The sequence below is a fragment of the Microtus oregoni genome, unplaced genomic scaffold (genome assembly GCF_018167655.1).
Source record: "Microtus oregoni isolate MIOR12 unplaced genomic scaffold, Mior012 000017F_ref0000208, whole genome shotgun sequence".
NCBI classification, from domain to species: domain Eukaryota; kingdom Metazoa; phylum Chordata; class Mammalia; order Rodentia; family Cricetidae; genus Microtus; species Microtus oregoni.
The window spans coordinates 5,502,265-5,515,840 of NW_024543076.1; the positions used below are offsets into that span (position 1 = coordinate 5,502,265).

The 13,576-nt window shown below is 38.2% G+C and overlaps 1 protein-coding gene and 1 non-coding gene across 7 annotated transcripts in view; both read right to left on the reverse strand.

The window, feature by feature from the left end:
• Nucleotides 1-13,576, reverse strand: part of Unc13b (unc-13 homolog B) — a 210,966-nt gene that overhangs the window by 66,486 nt on the left and 130,904 nt on the right. For all 6 annotated transcript variants that reach the window (XM_041667760.1, XM_041667766.1, XM_041667764.1 and 3 more), the window contains one exon: nt 13,271-13,361. In XM_041667760.1, coding sequence (XP_041523694.1) covers nt 13,271-13,361 — 91 coding nt within the window. The remainder of the gene's footprint in view (nt 1-13,270; nt 13,362-13,576) is intronic.
• LOC121458573 lies at nt 975-1,110 on the reverse strand. The gene has a single exon (XR_005975855.1). It is a non-coding gene; the product is annotated as a U4 spliceosomal RNA (small nuclear RNA).

Here is a 13,576-nt window from a genome sequence, read left to right on the forward strand (position 1 = left end):
GACCAGGCTGGCCTTGAACTCACCTCGAACTCTACCTTGCCTCTACATCCCAAGTGCTGGGATTAAAGACAACTGCCACCACTGCCTAGCTCCTACTGTTCTTTAAAACATTTTTTATTTGATTTTACATGTATGGGTTCTTTTCCAAAATGTATGTATATACACCACATGTATGAAATGTCCACAGAGGACAGAAAAGGGCATCAGATTTAAAACTGGGATAACCCTACTTCTTAAACATAGTAGCACTAGGAAACACTTTTTGTTTTTCAAGACACGGTTTTTCTATGTAATACCCCTGGCTGTCCCGGAACTCCCTTTGTAGACTAGCCTGGCCTCAAACTCAGAGATTCACATTCTATGCCTCTTCAGTGCTGAGACTAAAGGTGTGTGCCACCATGCCTGGCTAGGAAAACACTTTTATAATCTGATACTTCAGAATTTTCTCTGACCATGGCTACCCATCTTAACTTCCATTACCTCAACTCTTTGCTCTCATGAAGAGAGAGAGTGTGTGTGTGTGTGTGTGTGTGTGTATGTTTAAATTGTTTGGCCAAAATGTCTGTGGGAAAATATAACTATGATCTCTTTTTAGTGACTCTATTCTTCATAATTCCCAGTGATGTGGGATGTCCTTCTGTATATGTGTTGTTCTTATTGGTTAATGAATAAAGCTTCTTTGGCCTATGGCAGGGCAGACTATAACCAGGCTGGAAGAGATAAAGAGAGAGAGTAGGTGGAGTCAAGGAGACACTATGTAGTTGCTGAAGGAGAAAGATGCCACTGGAACCTTATCAGTAGGCCATAGCATCCAGGTGATACATAGATTAATAAAAATGGGTTAATTTAAGATATGAGTTAATAAGAGCCTGAGCTAATAGGTCAAAGAATGTTGTAGTTAATATACTTTCTCTGTGATTATTTGGGTCTGGATGGTCGGGAAATAAACTAGCAGTCTCTATTTACATCCCAGAGTTTAGGAAAACTATCCTTCCTATACTTTTTCATTAACTGCATCAAAGGCAGTCTCTCCTGGGGAAATTTTTCAATTAGCAATAGTCATACCTCAGATAAAAATCACTGGCTATGATATTGCTGCTGCATAAAGCATATACAAGCCCCTCTCTGGTGTACAAGGCATCTTGTGCAAGGATGTTGTGTCCTCCTCTTGTTTTGGAAATAAGTGAAATTCCTGCTTCTAATTCTTCCATTCATAGGAAGAATGGCTTTGCTTTCTATTACTTATCAAGGACCCAGCCTTATCTTATGGGTTCAAAATTGATTTGGGGAGCATGGGAATCAAAACTAACATGTAAAATAGGTTGTTGAGTAAGAAGTGACATCTCCATTAGGAAGTGCTGAATCTAGGGTGCTGATATGACTAGTGACATTCTAAGAAGCAGTTGGAAATATGACATGGGGAGAAATATGTGCTATAGATACATGAAAGGGAAGAATATATATATATATATATATATATATATATATATATATATATATATATGGCTCTTGGCACAATAAATGGGGTTTCATAGGAAGGATGAATACTGCTATATGAAAAAAAAAAGATTGAGTATAGAGTCCCAGAAAGACTATCATTTAAGATGTGAAAAGAGAAACCAGACAAAGTAGATTGCAGTGAGGTCAGAAAAGAAAGTTGAAGATGGTTCTAATAAGTCAAAGAGGAGCATGTGCTCAGAGTATCAAATACAGCAGGCAGGGTGCAGTAAGATAAAGACGGGACAGCATTTGCCTTTGTGTTTAGCTGGGAGCTCACTAATAACCTTGAGAGGTGCAATTATAAATGTTCCTTGAAATTTTCCTTGAAAAATAAGTCCAATTAAACACTTCTGAAAGATAAAGTTTCATTACCAAGTAAGTATTGAGCAAAATTACTGTACATTATGAAAGTCTCTGTTTAAAGAGTCTTAGGGCTAAGTGTATCCAAATTCTGTGAAGAATGGGTTCAACTCTGCCTCCCAAGAGCAATCTGTTCAGTGTCACGTTCTAATGAACTCAGTGTTTCTAAAATTTCTTTGGCCACAGAACTTATGTCACCTGACAGCTATTAATAACTCTAGACTTCAATCATATGGAACACGCTTTAGAAAATGATGTTAAAAAGACAGGGAAGCTTCCAAGTTAAAGCATATCTGGACTAAAATTTTAGGTCTATGCTTATTAACTGGGTGACCCTGGTGCTACCTTACAAAACATGAAGTTCCTGGACTTGAGACATAGCTCAGTAGACAAAGCACTTGTAGCAGAAGCATGAAAACAGGAGTTAGGACAGAGGCGCAGCGACGGCGGCGCCAGAGGCACAGAGGCGCAGCGGCGGCAGCGGCGCCAGACGCACAGAGGCGCAGCGGCGGTGGCGCCAGACGCGGTGGAGCGGCGGCAAGACCCAAGCGGCTGGGACAGGCGTGCAATAAGGAGAGCAGATCGCCCTACTACAATTGAATCAAAGAGGTAGGCCTTTGGTTGGCCAGGTCACTGGCACAAGGGGAGCCTGGTCCTGTCCTGAAGATCCTTCGGAGGGGTGAGAGGGTTCTTGGCCTGCAGCAGGAACCACGAAAGAGAGTGAGGGCATTTTGTAAGCGGAGCCCTTGGCCAGCAGGGAAACCTGATCCGGTTTCTAAAGGATCCATTGGATAGGATCAATAGGAGGAGATGGGCAGGCGCCAAGGCAAGAACTCACCCAATAATCCGAAAAACAACATGAAAATATCAGAACCCAATGATCTTACAACAGAAGTATTTGAACAACCTAACACAGAAGAAGTGGAAAAAATCGACTTTATGAAGATAATAGAGTCCCTTAAACAACATGTAAAAAATGCCCTTATAGAAATGGATGAGAAGTATAACAAAAAGTTTGAAGAAATGAGTAAATACGTACATGATACCCTGGGAAACCAAGAAAAAACCATCAAACAGGTAATGGAAACAGTTCAAGAATTGAAAACTGAAATGAAGGCAAAGAAGAAAATACAAACTGAGGACCAGCTGGATATGGAAAATCTAGGCCAACGAGCAGAGTCTACAGAAACAAGCATAATCAATAGAATACAAGAGCTAGAAGAAAGACTCTCAGATGCTGAGGACACCATAGAGAAAATAAACGAACAGATCAAAGAAAACAGCAAAGCCAACAAATTCTCAACACAAAACATTCAGGAACTATGGGACACAATAAAAAAAACCAAACCTAAGAATAATAGGAATAGAAGAAGGAGAAGAGTCACAGCTCAAAGGCTCAGAAAATATTTTCAACAAAATTATGGAAGAAAACTTTCCCAACTTAAAGAAAGATATTCATTTAAATATTCAAGAAGCATACAGAACACCAAACAGACTGGATCAAAGAAAAACATCTCCTCGCCATATAATAATCAAAACACAAAATATACAGGTTAAAGAAAGAATATTAAGAGCTGCAAAAGAAAAAGGGCAAGTAACTTATAAAGGTAAACCGATCAGACTTACACCTGACTTCTCGATGGAAACTATGAAAGCCAGAAGGTCCTGGATAGAGGTTCTGCAGAAGCTAAGAGACCATGGATGCAAACCCAAACTACTATACCCAGCCAAGCTATCGTTCACTATCAACGGAGAAAACAAGGATAAGAACAAATTTAAACAATACGTAGCCACAAATCCAGCCCTACAGAAAGTAATAGAAGGAAAAGCGCAACTCAAGGAATCCAACACTGCCAACACTGCCTACAATAACCCAGGCATCTAATGACCCTTCACGAGCACATCTCAAAGAAAGGAGACACACAATCTCTACTACCAAAAGCAATAAGAATAACCGGAGTAAACAACCACTGGTCATTAATATCACTTAATATTAATGGGCTCAATTCACCTATAAAAAGGCACAGGCTAAAAGATTGGATACGAAAACAGGATCCAACATTCTGCTGTTTGCAAGAAACACATCTCAACCACAAAGACAGGCACCTACTCAGAGTAAAGGGTTGGGAAAAGGTGTTTCAAGCAAATGGTCCTAAGAAAAAAGCAGGTGTGGCCATACTAATTTCTAACAAAACTGACTTCAAACTAAAATCAATCAGAAGAGACCGAGACGGTCACTTTATACTCATAACAGGAAAAATTCATCAGGAGGACGTCTCAATCCTGAATATATACGCCTTCAATATAAAAGCACCTACTTATGTAAAAGAAATATTACTAGAACTCAAGGCAGACATCAAACCACACACACTAGTAGTAGGAGACTTCAACACACCTCTCTCTCCAAGGGACAGGTCAATCAGACAGAAATCGAATAGAGAATTAAGAGAATTATTGGAGGTAATGAAGCAAATGGACTTAACAGACATCTATAGAACATTCCACCCAAATAGGAAAGAATATACCTTCTTCTCTGCAGCTCATGGAACCTTCTCAAAAATTGACCACATACTCGGAAACAAAGGAAACCTCCACAGATACAAAAAAATATCAGTGTCCACCTGTGTCTTATCAGATCATCACGGATTAAAGTTAGAAGGCAACAACCACGCTGCCCCCAAAAAACCGACAAACTCATGGAAACTGAACAGTCAACTACTGAACCACACCTGGGTCAAGGAAGAAATCAAGAAAGAAATTAAAGTCTTCCTTGAATTTAATGAAAATAAAGGGACAACATACTCAAACCTATGGGACACAATGAAAGCAGTGCTAAGAGGAAAGTTCATAGCACTAAGTGCCCACTTAAAGAAAACGGAGAATGCATACATTGGGGACTTAAAAACACACCTGAAAGCTCTAGAAAAAAAAGAAGCAGACGCGCCCAGGAGAAGTAGAAGACTGGAAATAATAAAACTGAGGGCTGAAATCAACAAAATAGAAACACAGAAAACAGTCCAAAGAATCAATGAAAACAGGAGTTAGGATCCCCAACACCCACATGAAAGCCAAGTGTGGACATGTACAACTGTAACTTCAGTGTTGTAGAGCAGAGATCTTTTAGATTCACTGGACAGCCAGTCTAGCAAAAGCAATGGAACTCTAGATTCAGTGGGCAACACTGTCTCAAAAACTAAGGTGAGGAAGAGGCAGTATGATGGATCAGCTGGTAAAAGTGTTTGCCACCAGACCTGAGTTTAACCTCCAAAACCCACATGATGGAAGGAAAGAATTGATTACTACAAGGTTCTCTTATCTCTAGATGTATGCCATACACTGTTTATGAACACACACACATGCATGCACATGCACACACATGAAAACACACACACAAACATATAATGATCTATAATTTTTAAATAAACACACATGCTCTATAATTTTTTAAAAATAAGATGGAGCAGTGCATAGTGGCACATGTCCTTAATACCAGCACTTGGGAGGCTGAGGTAGGTGAATCTCTCTAAGAGCTTAAGACCAGCCTGGTCTACATAGCAAGTTCTGGGCCAGCTAGAACTACACAGTGAGACCCTGTCTCAAAAGTAAATAAATAATATAAGGTAGAGAAAGATAAAGACATCCAGTGTCAACTTCTGAATCCCATATGCACATGCACATAAACACCCCTCATACACACACCACAAAGTCAACGAGGCATTCAGTTACTTATTCTATTCAGTGGAGATAATAAAGTAATCCTAAATAAATTATAGAACTATCATGAGACAATCACTGACCTAACAATGCCTGAGACATAATATTCAATGTGGTTATTATGATAATTATTATGGCAGTAATTGACAGTAAAATGCAAACTATGATATAGGTATTAGAGTTTCCAATGAACAAAGGATTGTGAGAAAGTTGCAACCTAATTGCAATTAGGAAAGTAAGAATAGGGCATGTTAATGGTTTAGAAGTGGCAGAAGAAGCCAAAGTAAACTAAGCTTTACTCCTGTGTAGAAACATGAAACAAAAAGAAGGCATGGTCTTCACTACAGAGGATTTGAGAGAAGAGCCAGGTTTTAGTCAAGGTTAGATGCTAAAAAAAAAATTAGGTTTGGTCTCTCATATCAGGTAAGGACAACTCAGTTTGTCAAAGGGCAGGAGGAACAAAGGCAGTCTCACAGTATTCAGAGAAGCAGCAAAAGTTCTTGTCTATGGGAGTTTTTTCTGGTGTATGAAGTAGTAGTAGGCCTGTTCTGGATAAGAGCTTATGAGGAACAGAGACTGAAACCTGTGGTCAAAAGAGGTCTTCAAGTATTTAGACCATTGGCAGAACTTTGCTTTATAGTATTAGAAACAACTCAAAGATCCATCCATAGGAGAAAAGATATGCAAATTATAATTCACAAAATAAATACCTACATAAAAAATCAGTAACTCTGTGCCAGAGAAGAACCCACTTTTAATAGCCTTAATAGAGCAGTAGCTTTATGCACACTAATAAGGAAAAATACACAAATATAGCAGTAACTACAGCAAGGCAAAGGAGAATATGCTATACATATACAAGCTTGCATCTGTAAAGGTTCACATTATCTCTGGAGACTCATAAAACAGGATAGCAATGTAATGGGGGAAGAAGTGGGAGACCTGGGAGAGGGAATAAGAGGAAACCTTTACATTATATACATCATTTTGATTACTTTTATTCTTTTATTTTTTAAAATACTTTATTATTTTATGGGTATGGTTTATTTTGTCTGCATATATGTATGTGTACCATGTATGTGCCTAGAGCATTGCAAATGCTATGGAGGGCATCAGTCTCCTGGAACTGGAGTTACAGACAGTTGTGAGATGACATATGAGTGATAGGAGTTGAATCTGGGTCCTCTAGAAAAACAGTCAGTGCTCTGAACCCCCAAGCCAGATCTTCAGCCTCATATCCTGTTATATTTATTAGTTACTTAAAACAATTGTTAACAATTTTATTTTTTATTTTATGTGTATGGATGTTTTGCTTGTGTGTATAAATGCTATATAAATGCAGTGCACCAGAATTGTAAGCTGCCATACGGGTGCTAGGAATCCAATTCAGGTCTTCTGGAAGATCAGTCAGTGTTCTCAACCACTAAGGCTTGTGATCTTCAGTGATCCGAAAGGGAAAGGAAACTAGTGATCTTGATCAAAGGGCAAAGATTGAGATAATGTAAGTTAAGATGGGCAGTCATGATCAAATGAAACCCTGGAGTATCAGGTTACAAAATGTTTTCCTAGTGCTGCTTAGTCTAAGAGGAAGGTCCCCAAAGGCCCACTTCTCTCTGAGGCTTATCATTGTCTCCCTAAAGGATCACCTTTTTAGAGCTTCAATTATGAGACAAGAAGGAAGCTTCTTTGCTTGGAGGAAGTTACAAGTAGAACCAGAACTTTGCAGTAGACAATCAATTTGGTTTTTGTTTTAGGGACTGCCCCGAGAAATTGCCGATTCAGCTCATAGGCTGACCTTGGACAACCTTGTGTCTCCTGTGACAGCTCCATTCAAATGTGGGCCTTCTGATCTCTTTGTTCACCTTAGTGTCTTATTACCAAGGCTTGCCTTTCTCAGCTTTCAACAGCCTAAGAGCTCCTGTCAAGTCTTCCTTATGGCCTGCCTCCATGCCTTCTCCTTTACTGTCCCTTCCACCTGGAACACCCACCCACCTGCTGCCACCGCAATCTCTGTTTCTAGAGCTAAAAGTCTCACCTCCTCCCTCAGATTCTTCTGCAACTAAACCAAATAAGGTACAGATTCATGCTCATTCCCACCCACACTACCAACATTACTGCCTTGTCAGCACCAGCAATGTCATCAAGCAGTTATTAAGTTCAGATGAGCAGGTACTCAGAGGACACAAGTATGGCCCTGAATAATCAATCCCTTAAGTCTGATAGTTTTATTGGAATAGTATAAGTGTAGCTGACTTTCTGGGTAGTGCGCTAAAATCTGTTTAATGTAATAACAACTCAGTATAAATGACTCTAAGCTTATGGGAATACTCAAATCACAAACAACAGAAAAAATGTAAATTTTAAAAGTCAGTTACTAATCTTTGGTCAAACTGACAAAAATGTTAATACTCAAAGTTGGTCCCGCACATTTAGACACTCAAAGCACAAACTGTAAAATATTTTCTAAAATAAATTTAGGAATTTATTAATTCCAAAAAAATAGTCCTTAGATGGCCACTTACTATAATATTTTAAGGTAAGTTAAAGAAATATACAGAAATGAAACTATATTTCTATGACAACATTTACTAAAACCTTATTCATGACAATGTACAAACAACTATTAAGGAATAGTCATATTGTGGGGTATTATTAATCTACTAATTAAGCTTTTCAAAAATATTTGCTAACCCAGAATAAAGTTTACAAAAACTGAGAAAATAAAAACTACTCATAATCTTATATATAATATAATACTATAATAAGTCAGTAAACTTGTATTTACAAAAGAAACACAAAGGAGAGAACAACTGATATGATATGGTTAATATTTTGCTGTTATTAACTTTAGTGGCTGACCTTGGGAAACAGGATGAACTAGAAGATAAGGAAGCACATTTCAGTGGTTTGAATGAGATTTGTCCCCCACAGGCTCATATTTAAAGACTAAATCCCCAGTTGAGGGCGTGTTTGGGGGAAGTTACAGAACTTTTAGGAGGGGAGCCTTGCTGGAGGAAGTACATCACTTGCCCCACTTTTAGTACCCTCTCTCTGTTTCCTGTGCGTGGTTGATATGACTTTCGGCTTCCGGCTCCGCTACAATGCCTTCCTCAGCATCTATCTAGTACTTTGGAAACCAAACCATATCCCAAATAAACTCTTCCTTAAATTGCCTTTGGTTACAGTATTTTTATCACAACAGAAAAACAATTTATACATGGAGTCATTTAGGAAAATGATGGGCATTTTCAGCTGGCTAAATAATTAGAAATGATTTGCTAGACAATCTTTGCCTTATTCTATACCAGGCAATATCACACACAAAAAAATATATCCCTGACATTCCAGGAACTTACACACTTGTTTAAAAAAAAAAGAAAGAAAGGCAAATCAGCAAATAATAACCCCATTATCTCATTATGAGTGTTAATTCTAAGTAAGTTTTCACAGTCGGGAAACTTTCTCCAAACACTTCACATCTGGCTGGGTCTTAAAAGACATAGATGATAATCTGGCAAGCCAAATTAAGAAAAAATTCCAGGCACAAGAAACAGCAAGTACCAAGTCTCTAAGGATTTGGGGAAAATAAATTATTCCATGTTTTACGAGTACCAACTAATGTATTCCAAACTACTTTTTGTTAAGGACCTGGTTTTTCATCTCCAAAATCATCGTCTGATACTTTTGGTTCATATCCTGTTCAATGAGACTGGGCTTTGATGTGACTGATGCCATGGCAATTCAAATTGCCTCTGAAGGCACACTTCCAATTTTAGTACCTACTTCATCCAAGACTTAAAAATAACAGTTGTGTTAGCCCGTGACTCACACTTTGAACTGTGTAGGGCTAGACCAGAAGGAATTTATTGTGCCATGGAGACGAAGTGGAGCGTGAAATATGTACATTTTTTTTCTTTCCTGATATTCCTTTCTAAAGTCATGGATTTCCTGGACAATTTACAATGCAAAGAGATATTGTCCTCTTTATTGTCAGGATTACAAAAACATGGTTCTTTAAATTTCTTTACATTTCCTCACAATGATATACTGAGAAAAGACTGGCAACTCATGTAACAAAGACTTAATTTCCCTAAAACACAAAAAGCCCAGAGGATTAATAATAAAATAAACAAAATACTCAATAAAGATGAGGAAAGAATAAGTTAGTCACACAAATTAGTTTATAATTAGCCTTTCTATTTAAGAAAAATGCTCAACTTTACTGGCAAGAAACATACATTTAAACTACTAAGATACTACCACCTAAAAGAATACCAAAACCCCAAAACTTTTCAAATTACTCTATTTGTGGGTTAGAAAAGAAAAACACCTCTGGCATTACTGGTAGGGGACTAAGTTGCCAGTATGCCCTATGGAAGGCACAGGCCCTTTGGTGTGGTCAGTAAAACCTTTAGCAAATGTCCTCAGACTGCTCACTGAGTTAGAGATGACTGGTAAAGTGCTTCTAGCATGGCAAATGTGAACAAGAGTGGCATGTCTAATATCTGTGTGGAAGCAGACCTGCAGAGTCATTTGCTACGCTCTCATTTAATTCTCATCTTTACTTTCCCTTTGCAATTTAAGTGGCAATGCTGGCTGCTCCATCAGTCCACATTATAAAAGAAAACTTAAAGCAGACCTCTGTTGTTCATGTAAATTATTGAAGAATAAGTAACAATGTGGTAATATATCTTAAAATTGCAGACACACACACACACACACACAAAATGATCAACATAAAAGGATTCTCATTTCTCGTATGGTTTGTTGCTCAAAAGGATAGCAACAGAGGACTGATAACTGCAGTGGAGTCACACACTGGAAAAGTTCTCAGCGCTGATGAATAAGAGTGTCTTCTAGTGAAGAAGCAAAAGCTGCTCCCTCTATATATTATACTGGTGGAACACAGTCCAAGAATGGATTTAGTCAAGCAACGTGAATTCTGGGTGTCTATGAGAAATCGCCAAGAAAATAAGAGTCTGATGACCTCAGTTTCTTCAAAAACATGAAATGTGCTCTCACACCCCTTCAGATATATCAGATGGGAGTGAGTTCACTTTATATTATTTATTACAGCTGGATTTTGTTATTTGTTTATATGTCTCTATAGAAAAATATGTTTTTGCCACATGCAGCTAATCCTTGTGATTGTAAACAGCTTGAACTCATGAGAACTTTACTCATGTGATTCTTCTTAACCTTCAGAGTATAAATTGTCTGATGTTCTGAATAAAGTTAGCTTTTGCATCAGACGTTAGTTTCCCTCATTTTCAGGCCCTCACTCTCCCAGGTTCACACTGTGAGCTTTAGGTCTATACCATAACCTTTTATATGAAACAGAAAGAAGAATGTATATTCATATTTGATTTTATGCTTACATAAAGAGACTATCATGATAAATAACAAAATAATAAAAATCAGTGTCTTCAGCAGAAGGTAAAGGGGCAACACAGTTTGAACTTTGATAATTCAGGAGAAAAAATTCTTGGTGCTGTGTTCATTCTGTCTTATAATCTCATCCACTCTGTCAACAAAGCTCATTGTAAGCATAAATGGAACGCATTTTAAGCTCCAGCTTATCTTTCCCCCTTTGGCCACTACTAATCAATGACCAGCTGTCTCTACATTAAGAATCATCATTCAGTTAAATAGTTATTGCTCTTAATTCAGGATAAATCATGGTCTTTCTCCAGACAATTACAAGCTTTACTTTTTGGATGGCTTTTAATTTGATTTTGTTTTTGTTTTATATTTTCAACAATTATCTCCTTAATGTTATAACCAATTGAACTGATATCAATGCATTCTTCTTATTCGCATTCTGAGTTTTCTTTTCACACAGTGAAGGTGATTTTACTTCATAGTAAGAATTTCAGGACTTTTACTTTAAAAACATTCAAAATAAAAACTTAGCGTTATGACACTGACTCTATAAATGTCGATTTAATTTTTGTTTTCCTCACATCAGTCAGTCCAGTTCAACAGATTACCAGTGTTTTATTACCCTGACACATTATTCACCTAAAATTATATATACATACAATTAGATTAACATATTGCATCATGTAAATTAAAAATGTGAAAAGCATAACAAATTAATAGCTGACATCTAAGAATGTTTATTAATGATAAAAAACATTTTTAAGACAGGCATGGTTAAGTACACACTTATAATCCCAACACACAGAAGACTGATGCAGGAAGAGCATAAATTCATGGCCAACCTGGCCTGTGTAACAAGACCTTGATTCAAAGAACCAAAATCATTAAATTAAAATTTTTTAAAATTTAAATGTTATATTTTTTCAAGCTGAATATAACAGCACATTATACAATCCCAGTATTTTCCAGAGGTTTAGGCATGAAGATTGGAAGTTTGAGACAAACCAAGAATACATGGTAAACTCCAAGCTAGCCTAGGCTACATAGAGAGACCCTGCCTTACAAACAACCTACAAAACCATGTGTGTATGTGCACATGCATGTGAATGTGTGTAGCGGCCATTAGATTCTGGATCAGAAAGGAAAGAGAGAGCTTGTGGGGGACAGCTGGAAAATTTGACAGGGTCCTGATGCTGGTGTTTTCTTGATGGTGCAAGTTTTCTTTGGATAGTGCAAGTGTGGTTATTCTGGAGAGTGGCTTTATTTTCAGGAGAGGATACAAACTTTCTCTCAAATTGAGAGAAAGATTGGTCATAATAGAGGGAAAACAATGAAGCAAATGTGACATGGTGGCAGCTGCAGCATTTGATAAAGGGATACAAAGCTACATGGCTGTCTCACAACTTCCCTAAACTGTAAGGTAAACTGTAAGGTAAAATAAACTCTTTCCCCATCAAGTAGCTTGTGGTCATGGTATTTATAACAGTGATAGAACCTAACTAGATCATCTACTCTTGTTTTCTTCCTCTATCGCCTTTTCTCCCCTCTTTCCATGTCCCCTGCTCCCTCCCAACTCCAATGTGTATTTTTGTGTGTGGTCAAATATGTAAAGGTGCATGGAAGGCAAAAGAAGTTAGGTGTCCTACACTATCAATCTCTGCCTTATTCTAAGGCAGGGTCTCTGACAGGATTTGGAAATAGGATGGGGACCAGGGCGCTCCCATGATCCTGCTGTTATCACCTCCCCTCACAGTGTTGGAGTTCCAGATGCATGCAGCCATGCCCAGATTTTTACATGGTTGCCAAGAACCAAATCTAGATCTTCATGCTTGCATAGAAAGTACCTATACCCACTAAGCCATGTCTCCAGGCCCCTCATTGCAGATCTTAAAGTGTCCATGTTTTAGGCCTTATATTAGGGCCAAATTTTTCCATAAAAATGTCTGTACCCTATTTCCAACCCTGTGTAAAATCATCCAGTGGTACTAGAACTGGCCAATGAAGAATACAACAAATTACTGAAGAGGCCTTGTTCCTTACTGTAATATCAAACAAAAGAGTTGATAGTAGAAAAAATAGGCATTTAGCCCTACCTCCAAGCTCCCACCTTCTATCCCTATTTGATTCTCATTAGGCAGCCTAGAAAAGGCCAAGGCCACCTCCCATCTCTTAAGGCTCTAGCTTAATTGCCATGCATTCCAGAAGCACACTGTAAGAAGATGACTAATCACTGACAGCTTCTCCAGCACCATATGTCTCCCAAATTTCTCAAAGGAAAAAACTGTCCCAACCATTACTGGAACAAATTTCCTACCTCCTGCAGCTGGAGTCGAACCTTGGTAACTGCTCGGATCCAGTGTGCTCTGGCTTGGGTAAATGGTGAAGATGCATTCTCCTCGGGAAGACTTGTAACAAAGAAAAGAATATTTCTTGTAAATAGCAGAGACAACAAGGTGACAATATTCAAGGCAAGACTGCCAAATATCTAGAAAAAAAGTATTTTTGTGGTCATGCCTAGATGTGACTAGTGATTCAGGCTATAAAACAGCATAGTACTAAGATGGGTGATGGTGGCACATGCCTTTAATCCCAGCACTCAGGAGGCAGAAGCAGGCAGATC